The sequence below is a fragment of the Schistocerca cancellata genome, chromosome 1 (genome assembly GCF_023864275.1).
Source record: "Schistocerca cancellata isolate TAMUIC-IGC-003103 chromosome 1, iqSchCanc2.1, whole genome shotgun sequence".
Lineage (NCBI taxonomy): Eukaryota > Metazoa > Arthropoda > Insecta > Orthoptera > Acrididae > Schistocerca > Schistocerca cancellata.
The window spans coordinates 800,020,812-800,046,104 of NC_064626.1; the positions used below are offsets into that span (position 1 = coordinate 800,020,812).

The 25,293-nt window shown below is 37.6% G+C and overlaps 1 protein-coding gene across 6 annotated transcripts in view; it reads left to right on the forward strand.

Annotated features, from left to right (window-relative positions):
• The window catches only part of LOC126187852 (uncharacterized), a 240,019-nt gene that overhangs the window by 201,952 nt on the left and 12,774 nt on the right, over positions 1-25,293 (forward strand). For 5 of the 6 annotated variants that reach the window (XM_049929171.1, XM_049929197.1, XM_049929205.1 and 2 more), the window contains one exon: positions 1,187-1,405. The exons of the other annotated variant lie outside the window; for it this stretch is intronic. In XM_049929171.1, coding sequence (XP_049785128.1) covers positions 1,187-1,405 — 219 coding nt within the window. The remainder of the gene's footprint in view (positions 1-1,186; positions 1,406-25,293) is intronic. 6 annotated transcript variants of the gene reach the window in all.

Here is a 25,293-nt window from a genome sequence, read left to right on the forward strand (position 1 = left end):
TTATTAGTGTTTGTCTTGACCCTTTTGCCCCACTATTGAATGGTTACTGTTACTTACGTTTAAGGTTCAGAGATATTAGGAATACCGTATTATTTGTGAATTCAGTTGCCGATAATGTTTGTGGTAATTTGACAAGTAAGGTACAGGGCTCTGACCTGTTAAATACTGGTTTGAGTTATACTCCAAATAAGCTACAGACATTGTAATATTATGTTTAGTGTTTGCATGTGAATAATCAACAACATACTGCAGTAGTACATACTCACAAGCCAAGACTGTAGAGAAGAAGAAAAAATAAAAAATTTTGCAGTCACAGCCATTCACATATACAACACATGATGTCATTGTCAGTACCTGTTTGTTTATTTTATTTCTCTTTCTTGATTGAGCATCCTGAACATTTATTTTTGTTTGGTGCATGTGCAATCTTTCTGCAGCCTTTCTTTTCTGTGGTGTTTATTATTCTCTGTGCAAGCAAGAAATTGTGTAAAGCTTATTCATCTTTAATTGTTTTGTGTTGTTGTTTACATCATTCTGTATGGTTGGTATTCCTAATCTGCTGCATGTGGAAGAATGATACGCAAGGTGTTGTGTTGTTCATCTTTCAGGTAAAATTGTTATGCTACTTATCTTTTGCAACTGAATTTTACTTTTGTTTCTGAAATTTCATTTTATTGTTTTATGAATCTTCAGTGGTTTGTGTTATTTGATCTATGTTTTCTATTTGATCTATCTTAATTTGCTCTTTTATTAGCATTTCCAGACTCTCACTTCCTTTCATAAATGTTGACACTGAACTGTGTGTCATTACACTGAGAGCAGGGATAAGTGCAGTAACAACAAAATGCAGCTCAGTGCAAATATCTGTACAAGGAATTTTGTGTGTGTACATGCTAACAGAAGAATCAATGAAATACATAAAATATAGGAGAGAGAGAGAGAGAGAGAGAGAGAGAGAGAGAGAGAGAGAGAGAGAGATAACTGAAGAGCTTAAAGCACTTAGCTGTAAACGAATCATGTTTGGTTAAGGACAAAAAATAAAATTTGATTGAAAAAATAGCAATAGTTATTAGCTATTCTAATCTACAAGATAAAGATTGTTTAAGTAGCAACTGAGAAAGATGGGTGCATATGTTGAAAAAATAAGATGTAATGTTGTGTGTATTCTTTTGTTCTCCATTCTCAGTACCAGTTTGCAAAGATGTTGGATACTGTCAAAAATGCCGCAGCTTTCCAGGAGGCATATCACTCTGATATTCCTCCATTGACTCTTCCTACATCAAGTGCAGCATCGACTGTAGACGATGAGCCTTTTAGTAAAGAAGACCAACTTACGTACAGAGTACAGGAAAACAAGCAGCATTCTGTTAGTCCAGGAGAAGAACTCAGGAAATATATTCAACAGGTAATGGACTGGGAAAGCCTATCACTGAAAGTTGTTTATTGGAGGTGGGAGAGGCACACACAGTTCATATAGTCAAGATCAGTAATTATTTCATTCAGATGTGCGATCCATAATTCAGGCATTTTCCTGTATATATATATATATATATATATATATATATATATATATATAGGGCATTGTTATCAGAATTAAAATCATAAATTGACATATTTAGACACGATTAAGGACATTATTTGCACTTGTGTATAGTTCCTGAGTACAGGTCAGATGAAATTACAGAACTTTCATGATTCTTTGACATAAATTGGTGGCACATGAAATGTCTGATACACTAACACGCACAATATGGTTGCCCACTCATCTGCCAATAGACAAGATAGCTACACACACACACACACACACACACACACACACACACACACACACACTGTGGCGTGCACTGCTTTGCGTTATGTTAGTCTATGAGTAGGTGAAAGGCACTTTTGTGTGTGTTATTCTCTTGAAATCTTCTGTATTGATTTATTTATTGTCTGCAATGCATATTTGCTATCCAGTTGAGGCTGTGAACTGCTCCTTGTGATTGATCATCATGGCCTTCTCAGGCTCGGCATTTACCTTATTCCTTCCAAATGTGGCATAGCACATGTTGACAAGACAGTTTTCACACTCCAAAATGTAACACTAGAATCATATATAGCTCTTGTAGTTCAGTATGTCAACTGTAGCAAAATATTGAATTGCCGAAAAACATGAAATAAATTATAACAGTGCAGAATTGTTTATCAATGCACAACTTATTGGTACAGTAAACTTTCAATTATTATCCGCTTTGCAGATTACCTGCAGCCTATTTCTCCCAGTTCTTTTATAGTTGCTGAAAATTTTTCTTTTATGTTGGAGCAGTTGCCAGTGAATGATAATGTCACGTTACAACACTAGTTAACAGTGTGCTGCTCTAACACCTCAAGTGCTGGATTGCATTGCTGTGGTGAATACTGTAATCATTTGAATTCAGTTAGTGCTGAACAATGTCTGAAAAGTGAAAATGTGTTGTGCTAACAGTACAGCAGAAACTGGAGATAATACACAAACTTGAAGAAGACAGTATTGATACGTGGAATCTGGAACTGATTTACAATGTGGGTGAAATTGTGATCTGTGACATTTGGAAAAACAAATTTGCTAGCATGTCTGACTCATTTCAAGGTTTGTCATAGTGAAAGGCTATGAAAATATCTACAAACACAGAACTGGATAAAGCCAAGCTGTAATGGTTTCAGCAGAAAACAACAGAGGGCACACTAGTATCTGGCCCAATAAGTGCCAAACAGGCCCACTTGTTCTTCAAAACCTTGGGGATTGAAGGACATTTTAATGAATCTTCCAGCTGGCTAAGTAGATTTAAACAGTGTCATGGTATCCAGGAGATTGCCATCTGAGGAGAAAAGTTAAAAGCAGATAATAAGGCTGCTTCTGAATTTTGTTATGATTCCCATGAATGTACTGTATGAGAAAATTTAGAGCTGGAGCAAATAAACAACAAGGGCGAAACTGGGCTGTTTTGGAAGTGTCTACCAACAAAGACTTAAGCTTTCGAGACAGCGCGTAGTGTGCCTGGTTATAAATCAAATAAAGAGAGGATAACTGTGTTGTATTGTGCTAATGATGTAGGATCATATGAAGTTAAGTTTGGTATAATAGGTAAAGTGAAAAAAACTACTCTGTTTCAAAGAAAAAGAAATGCACATGTATCTGTCCATTATTTTCACCAGAAAGAGATCTGAATGGACTGCAGAATATTTCAAACATGGTTCCATAAGTGCTCCATGCTACAGGTCCGAGAAAATTTAACTTTGAAGGGTCTACCTGCTTGCATCTGAATGAACCTCCTCTGAAATTGGATAAGAGGATGATATTTGTAAAATACTTACCACCTAATGAGATAGCTTTAATGCAGCCAATGGTTCATGGTGTCAGTGCTGCCATGAAGAAAATATATGGAGGAAATCTGCTACAAAAACTTATTGATGAGGGCAGCAGTCTTCAAACATTTTGGAAACAATTGACTTTGCAGTTTATGGAAGTGTGGAAGGTGTAGTCTAAGGTAAAACAATCAGCCACAGCCAATTCATGGAAAAACATTAATCCTGAAACTGATGAAATTGGTGAGTCCAATGATGAAGAAGACCGCTCATTAGCAACATTAGCTCCTGTTTTGAAAAGTACTCCAGAGTGTGAAACTTGACAAAGAAAGTATTGCTGTTTGATTTGATGTGGAACACACAGAGAATGTTAGCTGCTGTTTTGACAAGTACTTTGGGGTGTGAAACTTGACAACGAAGGTTTTTCTGAATTGTTTGATGTGGACCGCATAGAACTAGGTCATGGGATGTTGAGTGACATTGCTACTGTTACCAAGCACAAGGGAAATCTGAGGTGGTGAATGACAGTGACAAAGATAACAACATTTGTCTAATTCCAGAAACGGTAATCAGTCATGCATCAGCACTTGAATGGGCTGAAGGGTTATTGGACAGCCTGGAACAGCAAGGACATGATCCCCTTTCTGGAAAGTTGGTGTTGTGTAAAATTCATAGCATGATATGTAAAAGAAGGTGTACCTCATTGAGACAAAAATCAATTCAAGAATATTTTGTTTCAACGTAGTGCAGTGTAATGTGAAATTGACTTGCCACACTCTGCTTTGTAAGTACTGTATTCTCATGCGTAATATGATAAATAAAATAGAATTTATTTTAAACATTATTTGAATGATTTTAATTATGACATTGTGATTAATTTTTGTTTTTGAACAACTCTAATACATTACCATGTACTTTAATTGTTGGTTATCTGCAGAAATCAATTATCCACGATTTTCAAGTCGCCAATTACTGTGGACAATCTAGAGTACACTGTACTGTGTTGTAAAAGAGCTTATGAATATTTACCTTGATGTTTACCTTGTAGACATTAACAGACTTAGCAGAATCTTGGTCAGCAGTTCGCAGAAACATGCCTAGGCTATTTTGCATGCTGTCACGCCTGACTGAAAAATTCATCCTCAGTCATGTTTCCTTCTCTGAATTGTGAGCACAATGAAAGTTTGAACGAGGCCTGGAGCCATGCTCACGTAGCTAATTGTTAAGGTGGCTGTTCATGACAAACAGGAAATTTGGGTTGTAGTCCTGGATTGGCACAAGTTTTCAGTTGTCACTACACATTCATGATACTGCAGGTAGAATGGATTCCACTAATATTATTTCAGGTGATTGCACCTTCCTTCATTTCATCCCAGTTGATCTGTTTACCTAATTTCACTGTTCTTATTTTATTTCTTGCTTGCAGGCTTTTAGATCGTAACAGGTATTTGCATAGTTCATCATACTTGGGTTGGAAATTAAATACAGCATTTTCAGGAAGTTCGGTAAATATTTCAGGACAACTTGAAATGTAACAATTCTTAGAAATATAATTCCCAGTTTTTGCAAAGTTATAGCTGTTTGAATATTGTTCATAAAAAAATCTCACAATAATGAGCAAGAATGCACAATAACTTACTGAAACATTATTATTATTATTGTTATTATTATTGTTATTTATTTATTCATCCAGGAATCGCCTTTACAATGATATTTGACTTGTCATCATAATACACTGACAATAAGTGGCTCAAAAAATTATACACGCATGCGCAGAATCTATGAGGGAAGTAATGCACAATAATTTTACTGCTAAAAAGCTTAATAGGTAACAAAAAGAAAAAAATCACAAATGTACTTACATAATCACCAATGTTCTCAACACATTTCTCCCATCGTGGTACCAGTTTCAATATGCTCTTTTTAGAGAAGTCTATTTGGTTGGAGTACAGCCATCAGTGGACTGCTGATTCATTGCCACATATGTTGCAAAGTGTTGGCCGGCCAGGAATATCTTCATGGGACCAAACAGATGAACATCTGATGGTACAAGACGGACTGTATGGAGGATGCTGGAGCACCTTCCACCCAAATTTGGCAGTTTTTTCAAAAACAGGGGCAGCAACACGGGGGCGAGCATTGTCATGAAGAAGTTTGACACTGTCAGCATTAATGTTGTGGCGTTTGTCATAAAAGGTGTGATACAACTGAACCAAAGTTTTCATGTAGGCTGCATCATTCACATTGGTCTCCTGTTCAGCAAAGCCCACAAGTAACACATGATGCCTATCCCAGAATACTATCACAAACAGTTCCCTATCAGACTGAGGCACTTTGCATTTTTTTCGTACTGGGGAACCATTATGTTTCCACTCCAAAGAGGCCTGCTTGGTTTTGAGTGTTTGGTGATATGCCCATGACTCATTACCAGTGATGATTCCTAATGATGCCCTTCTGCATCGTAATGTGTTAAGTGATCCAAGCTTGTCATCAGTCACTCACTTAGGCACCCAGTGAGCACTGACTTTACGAAGTTTCTCAGTGTCTCATGATCAGTATCACACACTGCACCATAGGAAATGTTGAACTGTTGCAATAGTGTTCACATTTCCAAATGCTGGTTGCTCAAAATTGCTGCCTCAATGGCTCTGATATTCTGTGGTGTTGCAGCTGTTACCAGCTACCCAGAGCATGGCAAATCACTAAGGTTCACAAGGCTCTCTTGAAAGAATGCACACCACCCGGAGACACTGATACAGTCCATACATATCACGCATATCCCTGTGAATTTCACTCAGTTTATGCCCTTTGTCCCACAAATATCAGATTACACTTTTCCACTATTCACAAGTTGACAGTAGCATGCATGTTATGTTCAGGCTTCTCTCGCTAGAGCTGCGCATGAAAGCAAAATATTGTGTGTAGCACAGACTTCAGATTATATTGTCATGAAATTTCAACATTCGAGCTGAAATATCAGGGGAGAAAAAAAAAATTATTTTGTGTTATTTTCCGATCCTACCTTGGAAGTATGCTTTCCTGAATATGAGATCAGCATATGAACAACTGCGCTGCCTCATTCAATTGGTCCTTGTTGTACAATATTCTTTGATGTGAACACAGTTTTTCTCATCATTGCTGCACACCTGAACTACATCTACTGGTGACTCCAGCACTGTAAACGTGTTGCTATGCCCCTTGCACCAACTCCAAATTGGCTGGAAAGCTGACTTCAAGCCTTTTCACTTGCCACGATTCCTCTCAGTCCACATGAAAAACTGAGTCGCCTATATCACTGCACTGTCTCTGAATTCTGTAGAGTAAACAAAGCTACATTTTTTTTAGGTCTGGGAAGGCTGCAGTTGCAGCCCTATAGCCACCCTGTCTTCCCCCCTGGATTTGCCTCTGCCCAGAACATCTGTAAACCTGCATTAGTATTCATGTCTCCACATATTATTCAGCATTTTGTGCTGAGATTTGTTAAAGAAAGTGTCAGCTCTACAAATAGGTGACTGGTACACATGCAGAATGATTAGCTTTGTTATTTCAGTGGCTGCCATGTTTATCTACATTAAGTGTGATCAGATCATTTCTAACTTAAAGATGTGTGCTAATTCTGATATAAATACACGATAGCCCATCATTTAAAGTAGTTCTACAGTAGCGACTTGCACCTTCATACCACATATGCATTATATGCTGTGTTTGATTTTCTTTTGCATACCACAATGCTGCTCAAAGACTGTAATTCAGCTTCAAGCTGGTGTACTTTATTTTTAATAGACTGTGCATTCTTATGAAGAAAGATGATTCCTAGCAAATTTCTCTGATCATTGTGAACTCCGGTGTGGTACATTCTCTCTTCTCTATACTCAGTGAAGAAATCTCTAAATTAGTTGAGGTACATGTAAGACAGGGGAGTCTGTTGCATGGTTTATTGTAAAACCACAGTGACAGGTATTTGACCATGTGTGGCCCCACACCCTCCTGCTATACTCTCAGTAAGTAAACCCCATCAATCTTCCTCTCCTAGTCCTGTTGATATGTAGACCATGCCTAGTGTAGCCCCATCTCCGATATCCTCACTGGCACAAGTGCAATGTGCACCCAGAATAGGTTATTTTTAAAAAATAACTCTTCACATCTCATCACAGTATTACACTTAGTTATTCTGAGTATCTTTTGGTGCACTTGTAATTATGTTTTGTGGCAAATTCTGCCTTGTGTTAGTTTTTTCCTATAACTTCATTTTCCATCCATCCACATATATAAAAATGTATTGAAGTCAGGTCTGAGAAATGTTACATTTAGATGATACATTATCTAGTGGTTAAAATGTGCAGAAAGAAAATGCCCACCCCTGTAGTGAAAGGAACCTTATCCAATAACAGTGGCAATTCACTTTGCAGGAAGTGTGCTTATTGTGTTCTGTAAGAAAGTTAGTTAGGGCAGTGGACCTAACTAACTAATTACATACCACATCATACGTAAAGTTTACATAGTAGTGACACAGAAAATATTTTTTCGAATGACATTTGGATTTTTGTCACACCACAGATGTAAGCTATGGCTGTTGTTGATGCCCTCATCATGGAAGTTATTTGAATGTTACACTTAGCACTTAGCAGTTGTCCATCAACAAACATCAAATAATTGAGCTTTGTGGTCTGTGTGTGATATTGTAGTTACATACTCCTTTAATTCAGATGTCAAAAACACTAGGGCTATACTCTATTCATCATAAGAATAAACCTGATGTAAACATTACGTCAGGTATTCTTCTGCATTTGCTTGAATCTCATTGGATTTCGTTTCACATGGAGCGGAAGCCAAGTTGTGAACATTACGGTCAAGTACGATCTAAAGGATACGTTTTGTGCTGTGTTACATGCACGTAGACTGAGTGATAATGTGGGACAACAGCTTTACCGGCACATTAAACTTGGGCAGGACTGGCAAGCCAACAGTCCAACTAACTTGCAGTGATGTAAGTTGCAGTTCAGATGTAAAAAGAGACGAGCAAAGAAACTATATACCTTTGAATGTCATTTAATTTTTAAAGAGAATGAAATAATATTTGGAGAAACTCCAGCACTACCACACACTTCTTAGGTGACCAGACAGAAAGCATAAAATGCATTCATTCTCACCTGACAGAGTACTCTAATTGCAAACAAGAGTGATGAAAATTTCTAACTTAAACAAAGGGTAATTTTTGAGAGAGAGCTGTGTGTAAGGCAAAAGCATACGGCAGGGATTTCACCGTACTGTTGAATACTGAAACCACTGAAGGTATTAATTACAGTTAGTCATCTGGTAATCTCCTAGCTCCTTCTTTATCCAGATCCGAGAAATACATTTCAGTTCTGCAAGTGTCACCTGCTACATGGATAACGAGCCTATCAACAACAGAATCCACGAAGCCAACCAGGCGCCGCATATTCTCTTCTTCTTTTACGAGGAGCCGTTCTATATCCCGCCAGTGTTTGGCAGTGACATGTGAAAATGCTGCCTGCGTTAGTTACATCTGGCAGCTTAACAGTCTTGTTACTTCTTGGGCCAAAACCCGCAACTTGGCTCCAGATCAGTTCTTTTAGGTTCATATTGTAATGGTACATTAGCAAATGTAAAAATGCAGCATTTGTATGATGTGCTCAATGCTGTGAAAATGATTGTTTTTCATATTTCTACGATACTTATCTACCTCTGTGGTATAAAACAATGGAATAGTGTAAATAAAGAGGATTTTTGTGTTAAAAAATTAAATGGTTATGATGTCTTATTTTAAGCAACTTTTATGAAGTCTTTCATAAAACACCAATAATTAAGAATTTATATTTGAAATGAAAGCAGGAATTTCGCATCCAAAATGTAATTAGAAACAAGAAGACACACATTGTTCATTAAAAATGTTGATGATTTTCTAATTATGAGATGTAGGTATTTCAAATTGAACAAGAAAAAAAAAAAAATGAAACTGGGGAGACTTGAACCAACGAAGCATAATCTGTACTTGGCTAACATTCCAGTACGCTACCGACTGCCCTACACATACGGGGCGAGTAAATAATTATATCAGCTGTGTTACATACAGTGGGTGGGAAAACTTCAAAGACAATTACCTCCATAAGTTTATGAAAAATATCAAGAACAACCTATGTCTCAGCACTTTACCATATTCTACAGGCATATTTCACTATGGAACAGAAAGCAGCCTCAGCCATTTTAATTCTGCGCATTAACATTGTGACAATTAGAGCACAACACTGCAGAGGCTGTGGCTGTACACGATTTTTGAAATAAAAACTATGTAGCTGAAGTGTGATTAAGAAAAACGTTGATGGCTGTCAATACATTTGAATATCATAAAGATTCATTTATCGTAACTTAGTAATAATATATCTAATACCTAAGTAGGACCTACTTCCAAGAGCATAACAACACCAGTGTGTGTGTGCTACGGCTTCTGACCAGTCACCATGTTTGTGTTTGTTTACGTCAGGTTTATTCTTATGATGAACAGATTATAGTCAGCTTGTTTGGATTTGTACACTGGTGTATAATTTTGCCGTGTGAGATGTTAGCCAGTATGTGACAGATTATTGCACTTATTGAAAAATCCATTTCTCCAGTTTTTGCTTCTTAGGCCCTTTTGACCAATTTCTGTGTCACTTGGTTTTCATTGTGAAAACATACATGCTCTATATCGAGCAGTGTTGCCCATCTGTGAGTCATTGGTTTATGTTGTGATTTGTCTCTGTAAATGTCATAGATTTTGTGTTATAATCTGCTGCAGCATTCATCCATTTGAACAATTAATCATGGCTTGAATGTTACATGAAGTGACTATATCAATTATGTCCCGCTTACAACAAAATGCAAACAGTACATATTCTTAGCTAAAGCAGTTCTCTTACAACACCACAAATGTAAGTTATTGTATCCCCACAACAGTAATTTTTTTTTCTTTCTGGATGACCTATCACAAATTTCATGACACTTGTATTCACTGTGGACATATGCTAGGATCTAGAAATGGTTAGGAAGTGTCATCCCAACAAGAACCACCAGAATTTACAACTATGTTTCTTGTTCTACAATGACAGAATTCTTGCAGCCATTTACAGTCTTTGAATTTGCGCAATTTTCTGTCCTCGGCTTACTAATGTCACCAAAGTAAAATTTCTTTTGACAATAATGAAGGATCTTATTGAATTTTGCCAGTGATGGAAACCAGGTTTTCAGGTTTGTTGTTTACACATAACAGGGATCTGCATTTAGCAAGTCCATTAACATCACTGTTTTAAATTTTAGTGACACCTCTTTCAAATTTGAAGGATGAGGTTGTCATACTGTTATTTTTTGTTATAAACAAGCATTATAAATGCCCCTTTCGCTATCTTAGGCCATGTGCAAATGTTTATTCAGTTTGACAGTGAAAAATTGGTTTCCTTTGCAGTTACACTTGCAGGTATTTGGAATGAGGACCACAGTTCTTTCAAGGACCATTGCATGAAGGAAAGTTTTATTCATCAGTACTCTTGTCATAGGTGGAACGCCCCCGCCCACACCCGGACTATAATTTTGGCCGCAGTTGGAATACAGAACATCATCCAGGACGAATATGAAATATGAAACTCATGTATACTTTGCTGTAGTGCGACACACAGGTTGATTTTTCACCCGAATACAGTTCCCCAGTTCTCTCACACTGGCTCTGTCAGTTCTTCCATTCCATTGTTTTGATAGCAGTGCGTTATTGAAATATGGTGCCTAATTTTAAAAGTATCTTTTCACCTCTTAAACACTTGGAAAGATACTATATTTTCACTGCCCAAGACTTCTGGCTTTTGTGGGTGAACTGTTGTTATTATTACTGCTGTCTTCTTATATGAACACATCTTTCCTTTCACTTATGATGTCAGTATACCTATTTTTTCTCATATGTACATGTTAAAAAGTAACCATCTCCAGTAAATAAATGTTTTTGCTGTACTTCACCCTGATTGACATACTACAGAAAGTCTTATTTGAAAATACAAATGGGCACCTGTTTAAAATGAAAGTAAAAATTTACGGTGGAAGAGTATATTTAAAAATAATGTTCAGTGTATAGCATTTTAAATTCTCGCCATGCTGTATTGGAATAAACATGAGCAATGACAAAACGAAAGGATTTACAGATAATGCTGAAGGTAAGGAAAAGTCAGCACAAAGCTTAGGAAATGGTTTGGAATAAACTATTTGAATCTTTCTTTGTGCTTTTTTATTTTTCTGGTCCAGATTTTGGAATGACTCTTCTTTCCCTTCTGCAACTGTGTGTATGATCCTTAACATTTTTCTTTAAGAAGTATACCACCAAGTGACAGCAGGAGAATACAAGTACATATAGAGGTTAAGAACATTTGGAAGCTTTCAGAACCAGTGGCTCCTTCTGGCAGAAAGGTTGAAGGGGAAGAAAGAGGGATGAATAAAAAAGACTGACGAGGCTTAGGAAATGGGGAGAGTTTGGAAAAGTCGCCAAGAACCAAAGGTCAAGGGAGACTTACTGACTTCTGTCTCTTCCTCTTTCATTTTTATTTACCATTTACAGAATATGTCTGTACTCCCTATTTTGTTTGAGGATGATAAATGGCATGGAAGATTGTTGGTACTCCTTCTTAATAAGCCTGTATTTCTCTAATTATTTTAGTCATTGTGAAAGATATAGCTTGGAAGGAGTATCGTGTCTTTACATTTGTCAGACATTGGGCCCTCAGAATATTGTTAGTATACTGTTCCATAATGCAAATTGCTTTTTTTTGTTGTCCCCAACTACAATTTGTTGAGCATTTCTGTGCCATTCTTGCCAGTTACTAAATGCACCACTTAGCTTCTCTCTGAATACTTGCTATCCCTTCTGATAGTTCAACAAATTAGGGATGCTAGATTGTTGAAAAATTCTGGAGAATTGGTCAAACAAGAATTTTTTGGTAGGCCCACCTGTACACAAATTAACTTTTCATTGAGATGTACTAATAAATCTGAGACTGGGACCTGCTTTCCCTACATTAAATCATCTCAGATAGATATTTAGTGTTCCTCCTAAGAACCATGGATCTTGCCATTGGTGGGGATGCTTGCGTGCCTCAGCGATACAGATAGCTGTACCGTAGGTGCAACCACAACGGAGGGGTATCTGTTAAGAGGCCAGACAAACATGTGGTTCCTGAAGAGGGGCAGCAGCCTTTTCGGTAGTTGCAGGGGCAACAGTCTGGATGGTTGACTGATGTGGCCTTGTAACACTAACCAAAACGGCCTCGCTGTGCTGGTACTGCGAACAGCTGAAAGCAAGGGGAAACTACAGCTATAATTTTTCCCGAGGGCATGCAGCTTTACTGTATGGTTAAATGATGATGGCGTCCTCTCAGGTAAAATATTCTGGAGGTAAAATAGTCCCCCATTTGGATCTCCAGGCGGGGACTACTCAGGAGGACGTCGTTATCAGGAGAAAGAAAACTGGCGTTCTATAGATCGGAGCATGGAATGTTAGATCCTTTAACCGAGCAGGTAGGTTAGAAAATTTAAAAAGGGAAATGGATAGATTAAAGTTAGATATAGTAGGAATTAGTGAAGTTCGCTGGCAGGAGGAACAAGACTTCTGGTCAGGTGACTATAGGGTTATAAACACAAAATCATATAGGGGTAATGCAAGAGTAGGTTTAATAATGAATAGGAAAATAGGAATGCGGGTAAGCTACTTCAAACAGCATAGTGAACGCATTATTGTGGCCAAGATACATACGAAGCCCACGTCTGCTACAGTAGTACAAGTCTGTATGCCGACTAGCTCTGCAGATGACGAAGAAATTGAAGAAATGTATGATGAAATAAAAGAAATTATTCAGATAGTGAAGGATGACGAAAATTTAATAGTCATGGGTGACTGGAATTCGGTAGTAGGAAAAGGGAGAGAAGGGAACGTAGTAGGTGAATATGGATTGGGGCTAAGCAATTAAAGAGGAAGCCGCCTGATAGAATTTTGCACAGAGCACAACTTAATCATAGCTAACACATGGTTCAAGAATCATAAAAGAAGGTTGTATACATGGAAGAAGCCTGGAGATACTGACAGGTTTCAGATAGATTATATAATGGTAAGACAGAGATTTAGGAACCAGGTTTTAAATTGTAAGACATTTCCAGGGGCAGATGTGGACTCTGACCACAATCTATTGGTTATGAACTGTAAATTAAAACTGAAGAAACTGCAAAAAAAGTGGGAATTTAAGGAGATGGGACTTGGATAAACTGACTAAATGAGAGGTTGTACAGAGTTTCAGGGAGAGCATAAGGGAACAATTGACAGGAATGGGGCAAAGAAATACAGTAGAAGAAGAATGGGTAGCTTTGAGAGATGAAGTAGTGAAGGCAGCAGAGGATCTAGTAGGTAAAAAGATGAGGGCTAGTAGAAATCCTTGGGTAACAGAAGAAATATTGAATTTAATTGATGAAAGGAGAAAATCTAAAAATGCAGTAAATGAAGCAGGCAAAAAGGATTACAAACGTCTCAAAAATGAGATCGACAGGAAGTGCAAAATGGCTAAGCAGGGATGGTTAGAGGACAAATGTAAGGATGCAGAGGCTTATCTCACTAGGGGTAATATAGTACTGCCTACAGGAAAATTAAAGAGACGTTTGGAGAAAAGAGAACCACTTATATGAATATCAAGAGCTCAGATGGAAACCCTGTTCTAAGCAAAGAAGGGAAAGCAGAAAGGTGGAAGGAATATATAGAGGGTCTATACAAGGGCGATGTACTTGAGGACAATATTATGGAAATGGAAGAGGATGTAGATGAAGATGAAATGGGAGATACGATACTGCATGGAGAGTTTGACAGAGCACTGAAAGACCTGAGTCGAAACAAGGCCCTGGGAGTAGACAACATTCCATTAGAACTACTGACGGCCTTGGGAGAGCCAGTCCTGACAAAACTCTACCATCTGGTGAGCAAGATGTACGAGACAGGCGAAATACCCTCAGACTTCAAGAAGAATAAAATAATTCCAATTCCAAAGAAAGCAGGTGCTGACAGATGTAAAAATTACCGAACTATCAGTTTAATAAGTCACGGATGCAAAATACTAACGCGAATTCTTTACAGATGAATGGTAAAACTGGTAGAAGCCGACCTTTGGGGAAGATCAGTTTGGATTCCGTACAAATGTTGGAACACGTGAGGCAATACTGACCTTACGACTTATCTTAGAAGAAAGATTAAGGAAAGGCAAACCTACATTTCTAGCATTTGTAGACTTAGAGAAAGCTTTTGACAATGTTGACAGGAATACTCTCTTTCAAATTCTGAAGGTGGCAGAGGTAAAATACAGGGAGCGAATGGCTATTTACAATTTGTACAGAAAGCAGATGGCAGTCATAAGAGTCGAGGGGTATGAAAGGGAAGCAGTGGTTGGGAAGGGAGTGAGACAGGGTTGTAGCATATCCCCGATGTTATTCAATCTGTATATTGAGCAAGCAGTGAAGGAAACAAAAGAAAAATTTGGAGTAGGTATTAAAATCCATGGAGAAGAAATAAAAACTTTGAGGTTCGCTGATGACATTGTAATTCTATCAGAGACAGCAAAGGACTTGGAAGAGCAGTTGAACGGAATGGATAGTGTCTTGAAAGGAGGATATAAGATGAACATCAACAAAAGCAAAACGAGGATAATGGAATGTAGTAGAATTAAGTTGGGTGATGCTGAGGGAATTAGATTAGGAAACAAGACACTTAAAGTAGTAATGGAGTTTTGCTATTTGGGGAGCAAAATAACTGGTGATGGTCGAAGTAGAGAGGATATAAAATGTAGACTGGCAATGGCAAAGAAAGCGTTCCTGAAGAAGAGAAATTTGTTAACATCAAGTATAGATTTAAGTGTCAGGAAGTCTTTTCTGAAAGTATTTGTATTGAGTGTAGCCATGTATGGAAGTGAAACTAGAAGTGGAAAATAGAAGCTTTTGAAATGCGGTGCTACAGAAGAATGCTGAAGATTAGATGGGTAGATCATATAACTAATGAGGAGGTATTGAATAGGATTGGGGGAAAAATAAGTTTGTGGCACAACTTGACTAGAAGAAGGGATTGGTTGGTAAGACGTGTTCTAAGGCATCAAGGGATCACCAATTTAGTATTGGAGGGTAGCATGGAGGTTAAAAATCGTAGAGGGAGACCAAGAGATGAATTCACTAAGTAGATTCAGAAGGGCGTAGGTTGCAGTAGGTACTGGGAGATGAAGCAGCTTGCACAGGATAGGGTAGCATGGAGAGCTGCATCAAACCAGTCTCAGGACTGAAGACCACAACAACAACAGATATTTAGTTTTTCCAAGGAAAAAATAGGCTTTAAAATATAGTAGTATACTTCTGGAGGATGTTGATGTCATATTTTTATTTTCTGACGGCATGAAACTAAGGTTGAAGAGCTATTTGCATTGTTCATCACACCATTCAGCATAGAGCATGAGGACACTAAATTTCTTTGATGTCTTGAATTTCCAACATGTTGAGTGAGCACAGAATAACATGGACAGTAGACGTGCAGTTGGCAGGACATGCATTAGGAGAGAGGCAATATTACAGGTTACAGGCAATGCTGTAGGGGAAATGTTGAGAGCTGCAGGGAAAGTGCTGTTCTAAACTGAAGCCAACACTCACATCTTTTCTAAATATTAAGTGGAACCCCTCCACACCCACACTTGCATGGTGGCCATCCAGAAAGATCTACTGTCATCTCTGCTTTTTTTAGTATCTGAAAAGAATTCCACTGAAAATGCAACAGAAATAGTGATTTATTTTCACTTTACTCGTTAACCATTTGTAACTTTCAGAGAATCGTTATGAGTGGCAAATTTTGAGTAAAACCTACACATTTTCCATGTTGCCATGTTAAAATTTGTTTCTTAAGCTATAAGTAATGCAAAAATAAAATTTTTTTACTGGATAGTTTCTGTAAAAATTGTTCAAGAAAATTGCAGAGCATGCGCCTCAGTTCTATATCACCAACTGACCAAAAGGGGGCAAACACTGTCGGCCTCCCTTTCCAAACACATGAATGATCTTGCCAAGTGCTCTGGATGCAAATTGGTCACTGCTCATCGGTCACTGTATCTTGCGCAGATTCTAACAATGATGCATGTTAAAGCACTTGTAAAACACATATACACTGACCAAAGACAGTTCATCTTTTTGTCCAAGGAGTTACAAGTATGTAGGGCATTTGGAGTATGCTACACAGTGTATACTCACTGAACTCACTTAAAAATTCTCTTCAGCCAGAACTGCACACATTCAGAAGGATAGATATAAACAGTGGCTACAAAGCCAAATTATTCTGCTGGGCATTAAAATTGCACTAACATGAAGATGGCATGCAACAAACATCAAATTGACATTAAGTGTAGTGCATGCTTATCTGTACAATTAGTTAGAACAGAATTTTAGCATAGCTGTTCAAAGTATGTTTGAATGACACTGTCTACATTCTGTATATAAGAAAAATGTTATGCAATGAGTTACTCATTCATAAATCACATTAGGATATTAGTAATCTGCGAGAGAGTTGTGTTACGCCTTGTGTGAGCAGAAAAATCAACCAGCATGTGTTGGAACTCGACAGGGCTGGGTCGCGGTCTATGAAGACAGTGGTTTATCGTTACATGTTGGTGCTGCTCATTATAGGTCAGGATCCCATGACGACTGTCATGTGAATATGGAACTGTTGTGATCACGAGGGCCTTATTCAATGTCACACAGGAAATCAGTGGCCCCACACAGCTTTAGTCCATGAGAATATATATAGTATTCACTTGTCCATGCAGGATTGTACAGCCATGTCACATATCTCGAGTCCGGAAATGGGCTTGTTTACAGCAAGATAGCATCCACATAGACAGTGCAATGACCTCTTGAGCACAATGGACTGTAATCATGGCTACCATTGTTGTGCAGTCTCCTGATGTGTCAATAGATAGAGGTTGATAGCCATGCACAAACACCAGTATCAGTACACTTTCACAGTAGACATACCTGTGTATGAAGGCTTCAAGGGGAATAAACATTGCCAGATTACATTTGTCATTGTCATAAGGGCCCAGCAGCAGGTATGATAATATGGAGTGCTAATATGTACACAGCACATCATCTCTTGTTTGCATAGCTGGTAATTTGGATAGCAAGAGTGATATTTGTGATGTTGTCAAGGTCAGCTCCTGTGCCCTATCTTCAAGGTCTCTGTTGATGTTTTCTTGTGCTATCCTGATCAGATCGTTGCCCTAGCGTTCACATTCTCCAGATTTCTCACTCACTGAAAACACATCTGGTTATCCAGAATGAGATTTTCACTCTGCAGCGGAGTGTGCGCTGATATGAAACTTCCTGGCTGATTAAAACTGTGTGCCCGACCGAGACTCAAACTCGGGACCTTTGCCTTTTGCGGGCAAGTGCTCTACCATCTGAGCTACCAAAGCACGACTCATGCCTGGTACTCACAGCTTTACTTCTGCCAGTACCTCGTCTCCTACCTTCCAAACTTTACAGAAGCTCTCCTGTGTGCCCAGACTTTGTACTGATAGACGATAATGCTTGACCTCATAGAGCATGGGTGCCTGATGTTTCCTTGGAAATGGAAGATACTGCATGGCCTGCTTGCTCTCCCAATTTGAATCCTATAGAGCATGTCTAGAATGCACTAAGGGGACGGGGTGCACGTCAACATCCACTAACCACTCTCCCAGACCTGTGAGCAGCTGTTCAGAAAGAAATTGATGACAACATTGACAGTGTGCCCTATCATTGTCAGGCCTGTATCGCTGCCAGAGGTGGTCACATCCCATACTGAGCTCATTAACTTGTTGTCAGATGTGTGTGCAAATCAGTTAAGTTGGCAAACGCAAAGAACATTTTTGTCTACTGTTATGTGTGTTGTGGTCATTTACATTCTGTATTCATTACATTGTTTTTACTTTTGTGTCACCTGTTTATACTATTTTTCAGAAAAATAGATGCAATCTTACAAAATTCCCATTTGTTGCTTTAATTTTGGACATCAGTTTATATAGAAATCATTTCCTGCATGAAGTTGGTTTCTTTTATTTGAAATAAACATTTTATTTCATTACTGGTTAGCTAATTTCATTCCCTTGGACATTATCAAGAGATATTACACAAAACAATAATGTAGAACCATACTAAGTATGGGCAGAACCATCGCATATGTGAAGTTCTGTCTGACAGGTGTGCCTATATCAACTATGGTAGTACTACATTCTTGTTAAGGAAGCCATTACATGATGAACTGTTCACATTGGTGTGAAAATCATGAAATGTTTGTGCAGTTATTGTTACTGCCTTTAAAGTTTTCATTGAAAACTCTGGTCGTCTTCTTTTGGTTATACATATATTAAATTAAATGTAGGTGTTAAATATTGTTTTCTTTGTAGAGAATTGCTTTTATGGCATTATGCTTTTGAATTTGTCAGTAATGGATCCATTGGTTTTCTGGACTATACAATCAATATATGTAGTAGTAGTAGTGGTGGTTGTGGTGGATTTTTTTTTATTGTTACAGTTAATTGAATTTCCAAATCAAAACAGTTTATTAAATGTGATAATCGAAGGTCCTTGGTATTCATATGATAATGTGTAATATATACTATGGAGTAGCTTCCTCATCAGTAGTCAGAATTTAGATTTTATTAAATTTTGTTTATTTTTGTAAAGACTGCAAGCAACCAGTTTTATTGTGCCAATGTTCAACATATGTGTTAGGAATGGATAATAATATGGAACATTCCATTATTTTTGTAAAGACTATTTATTTATGAACTGTGAATAATATTCACCATGTTTGTAGCAGTCCAGAAGTCACAAATGCTCCTAAATGGTGCCAAATGAAAAGCACATTCTGAATGTGATACACACCTTATTAATTTCAGGTATGACATAAAACTACTTCATTCTGGTTGGTGTAGTGACATTTGTGTGCTGTTCATACTGCACTGTGTGGTACAAAGGACATGCTCTACACTCATATTCTAAATGGCTACAGTTTGAAAACCAGTAAAGTAGAAGAAATACATCTAATTTTTTACCCACTACTGAAGGCCATTAAAATATGACATAAAGAGAACTGCTGTTAAATGAATGTGTATCAAGTAACCCTCTATTGCAGATTGGGGCTGTTAAATTATATGCTCACCACCTTGACCTCAGATCTTATTCAACTTAAAAGAAAAAGAAAACCATCTTCAGACTTTTTAAACCTTTGTATGGTCTGCAGTGTTTCCCATAGGTGTAGAACCACCTAAACAAAAACTGATGGATAAACAGAAATTTAAAGTCAAGTAGTATGAAATGGGAGATGGGGGAAACCTGAGGGTATATTACTAACATGGCAATCATTTTGCAAGCTACCATCTTTGATGCAACATGTTACTCACCATATAGCGGAGATGCTAAGTCGCGATAGGCACAACAAAAAGATTCACACAATTATAGCTTTCGGCCATTAAGGCCTTTTTCAGCAGTAGACACACAAACACACACACACAAACACACACTCATGCAAATGCAACTTTCACACACATCTGCAGTCTCAGAGAGCTGAAACCAGTATGGTTTCATACACAGTCGCCTTCACATGTTCTACAGAGAGAAATCAAATGGATTTAAATACAGAGAATATGGTGGCCATTCCACTGGACCTCTGTGAACATCTATGACCTAGCAATAGGGGAGCCCCATATTCCACACAAGACCATCACTTTTGATGCTCCGACTACCTTTGATGGATCCATCCTGTGCTGGTTGACACCTGACTATTATCTGTGATTTTCTTCAGTTGCATCACCATTCACATAGAGATCATCTGTAAAAAGTATGTCAGTGGGAGAGTGATGGTTTTTACTCAGCTGTCTCAATGCACTTGGCTTGTGTTAATGCCATCAGTTTTCACAGCATCTTTAAGGGAGACACAACAATAATAACTCAGAACTGACTAAGGCAACTTTCAGATGAAAGGCATAATGGTTTCTATTATTTAATTTTCTATTTAATGTCACATGACCCCTTTTTCATTTGAAAAATAAAGAATTGCAGCCAACAAGGTGGCTTCCAAAATGGCTCAGGGATTGTTCACTCTCCCATCTCATACCACTTGATTTTTCAATTTTCGTTCATCCAGCAGTTTTTGTCTTAGAAGCGTGGCTCCAAATGTACATACTACCCTGTATATGCCTGGTAGCCTGATACTCAACAACTTCCAACAAAAATCAACAATCAACATACACTGATCTGCACGAATTTGTCTTTTTGTATTGATTTCTTCTCGGTGCAGCCAGCTATCATCTCCCAGCTTGCTATGCCATTTTCTGTCAGTTGCACACATGCCTTGTAAGTGCACAATCATCGTAGAGCTTTGTATTCACCATGTTGCTCCACCTTTGTCCAGGGACACATTTTGCTGCTTGATGGCAGGACAACTACATTGTCTTTCTTAATGAAAGTTTATTAGTTATTGCTAAAAAAATGTTTGACAGTTCATTGCATTAAAGGAGCATTTCCTCAAACCCGCTATAAAAAATCCAGATTTTGTGCACTCTCGTTAAAATCTGTATTTAGCTATCTATCATGAATATCCAACGAAGAGTGTGATACAATTTAAAAATCCTCATCAGATTGGTACCAATGTTGCGCCCCAAGTCATTGCGCGATCTACGTTCATTCATCTGGTAATTTGATTCTCAGGAATCCTCTGTGCTTATTTTTTCTTTTATTATTTTTCGTACCCAGTAAAATGGCACCACCTTCCCATGACTCTTTTCTCTCTCCAAACTATGTAAGTTGAATGAAGTTCACTCATAACGGATGATACAGTTTAGTCAGGAAGGTGATAAATAGGTGTGTGGCTCTCTGCCTTATACTAGGCTTTTCATTTGAGGCCACTTTGGCGGAGTCAGACTGTTTCGCTGCATTTTTGGTAACTAAGTTTTTGTTTGCTTACACATGGCTGAGTGTACCACAGTCCGCCCTTTCTCTCCACAGAAAAATCAGTGTTGACTACCAGCAATGGAATTTCCAAGTCAGCAACCAACACTGCTACCAGTAGACCACAAAAGTATTCTAAAGCAGACAAAAAATTTAAACATTACCCACAAATAAAAGTGGTGTATAAAACTTCTTCATTAGACATAGATTTTACTGTTGCTTTAAATAGTATAATCCCACTTAAAATAGGCTTCAGGGGCATTATTGTTTTGTTCACAGCTGTCTAACAGATAATTTCTTACATCAGGACAGCTGCGCGGGGTAGCCGCATGGTCTGATGCCTCTTGTCTCAGTCTGGGCAGCTACCCCCATCGGAGGTTCGAGTCCTCCCTCAGGCATGGGTGTGTGTGTTGTCCTTAGCGTAAGTTAGTTTAAGTTAGATTAAATAGTGTGTAAGCTTAGGGACCGATGACCTCATCAGTTTGGTCTCAAGACCTTACCACAAATTTCCAAAACTTTTTACATCAGAACTGTCATATTTAATTAATTAGTGAAACATCATGTATATATGATTATTAATGACAAATGATATTATGGAGAATGTATCAACAAAACAAAAGTTGCATACATACAGATTTTTGACATTGTGGGAACACCATAAACACAACATATTACCATGCGTAATGTGGTGTAGGAAACCAATTGGCATTCAGAACAACCTCCACACACATTTTGGAATGGATAAGTACAGGTCCTGTATATTTTCAAGGTTCTTGTAGAATGGTGGCAAGTTCAGGTAACAGTGACTGGCTTGAACAAGGACGTTGTCATCTTGGAACACAGCATCACCCAAAATGGTCACATAATCCTTAGCAGTAATGTGACCTTGCAGAGTAACCACAGGGGCTCATGGAATCCAATGAAATGGCTGCCCAGTCGTCAATGAACCCTCTGCCTGTTTCACTCTTGGGACCTAAACTCGGCCAGAAGCTGTAAACAGTGTGAAACAAGGGTCATCTAACCAAATGACTTTCTTCCATTGCACCATAGTCCAGGTATTATGGCTTTTGCATGATGTTTTCCTGTTTCTGGTATTTGTGTCACTGATTAGTGCTTTTGTGTGAGTGTGACATTCAGTTCTGCAGTGATTTAGCAACTGTCTTCATCATAATTTTTGCCACAATCCTCTTCCATGACCGGTTGTCATGATCATCGAACACACGCTTTTGTCTGTATTGTGACTTAGTGGGTGACATTTTCCTGCTTTCCCTGTATGCGGTTTAAATATTCAATATGACTGTATGACTACAAACAATTTGCCTACATTTGACGGCAATGAGCTATGACACAATGCATTCACAACTACACGGAACAACTGTTCTGACAATGGCTGACTCTTGCAACATATTGAGGACTTTGCACAGGTGTCGTTCGTAGTCAGAAAGTACAGCACAACCCACAGGCGTGGCTAGCAGCTGCATTTATGTTCAAGAATGCATTTCTCATGGTGTTTTCACATTTTTATCCAACTCCAGTATCTTAAAATTATGTGGCTACATGCTGGCCTTTTACAGGTTTTCTGTAGACTACTTTTGTACGTCGAGAAATTTATCCATAGTGAAGGAGGCATTATTAAGGAGAAACAACTTAAATATTCATTCCAAAACACTTCATCTGTTAATGAGCAAGTAAGTTAGTTACCTCCTTAATTAGTGATTTGCTCATCCACACATCTTTCATAATCTCTCTCTCTTTCGAAAACACACACACACACACACACACACACACACACACACACACACACAAAGCTTGATCAGGATTATCATTACTCACACATACAGCCTTTCCGCTGGTATCAGTTCCATTATTATAGCCCTACCTTTTCAACTGAGTCGGCATCCCAACACAATGGAGAGAATGTTAATCTCAAAAAGGTGAAAGGAGGTTAGCATTATCCTTCACAGTTCTTGTGCATACGCTTTTCCAATAACACTGTCCAAAGTATATTGAAGAATGACATATGTATTTTGTTATTAATTTGCATTGCATTTTGTTATTAATTTGCATTGCATTTTATCATTCCACACTTTGTCTTACCTAAATAATCCTTTACATTTAGTATGTATTATTTAAGAAATATACTTTAACTCCTTTTTTATGTTACGTTTAATTAGCTCTTCAATCTCTTTGGGCAGTTGTTTGAACAGCTTGATTCTCTGATAGAATTTTTCATTTGTTTTGTAATATAAATTTAATTTAAAACTTCCTGTCCATGTACACACAACTCACAACCCACCCTCACAGCTTTACTTCTGCAAATACCTCTAGATTATACATATCAAATGGCTCTATCTGTGATTATAGAGCAAGAGATAAATTTATTTCCAGAACCAGAACAAACGTAGAATGCCCCCTTTCTCTCTCCCTCCCTTTATTTTTCAAAATTTAAATCTGACTCATTTGTGTGAAATTAGTTAACAACTTTCTCAATAATGTCATTTACTGTTTTTTTTAATGTGTTGTGTGTGTCTGCTTGGCTTGACAGCAACATAAGAGTATAAGCCTGCAACACAGTCAGGGTATGGGGTGATATTAAAGTATTTGCTTGCTTCTTGAATTGAGCTATTGGATCCTTTTGTTATTGCATTTAGAAGGTGATTTGTAACAAATACATTGTTAAAGTATTTTTAATAATCACAACAAAGTCATTCAGTTTAGTTGTGATAGTATCTTGTGCACTGACTAGTTGTGTTGTCTCTCATTTCATAATGTTTCATAAAGTTTTAATTCCATTATTAGTAACAAATAATTTCTCATGATATATTTATTTCTGGAACAGTTTAATAAATATTCTTAAAATAATAATTATTTTATATACAATTTATACAGGATCTTTATTAGTTCTGCCTTTCATGGAAATGTCTTTATTCTTTTTGTATGGTATTTTAATCTCTTTAGTTATCCGTGTTTTACTTTTTATGGACTTTCTGGCTGACTTCTAGGGAAGCTAATTTCAAACATTGATACAAATTTTTCATGCAATATTAAAATTTCACATTAATTTCTGTCTGCATATATGCAATATCTCATTCCACCTCTTCTTATCGTATTTGTAAAATATTGCATTGCATCCTAGAATCATTAATGAGCCTCATTGTTGTGTCTCAGGACTGTACGATGTGCTACATTTTTCATCCTCATTAATTGTGCTTGGGCATCCTGGCTAGATAGTATATTAACGATAGGATAAATATTTTTACCTATTAGTTGTTACTGCACACTATAGTTGGAAAATTCACCACTGAAATCGGATTGGATTTGTCAGAAAAATTTTAAGTCATCCATATTGAAATCTCCACAAACTATGAAATGAGTCTAGTGTTCTCTTAAATATGTGAAAGTTTCCTAATTCACGATGATCATTACAATTATTACATGAGAAATACTCTGCAGTAACAACACACAACCACATGCTTCTAGTTTCAAGTTACAAGGTCACTGTTTATTTCAATATTTGTTACTATATGTTTATATTTTACATATGTTTGATGTTGCTTATGATGTAGAATCCTACATCTAGCTTTTCCTGTAGTAGCTAGCTTGCACATTGCAACGAATGCAGCATAGCAACAAACCCTTGTTCTTTCTTGATTACAGCAACTTTAATGTTGCTTCTATGTTTCTGATTCACCATACTTTGATTTAAATCTGTTTCAGAGAAGTCAGAATGGTTGCTAATTGGAATTTCAAATGTGATTTTCAGCTTTTTATTTGTTGCTCTGTCCCAATTCCTATTCTCTCTCTCCTCTGCCAATTTAATTCAAAATAAGCTCTTTCTAATTCTATTAAAGGTCACAAATCTTTCTTTCCTTGTCCAGTCGCATGTGTGGTTGGATACTCATTAAGCTCATATTTTGCTCACTAAATGACAGTGCAAAACTG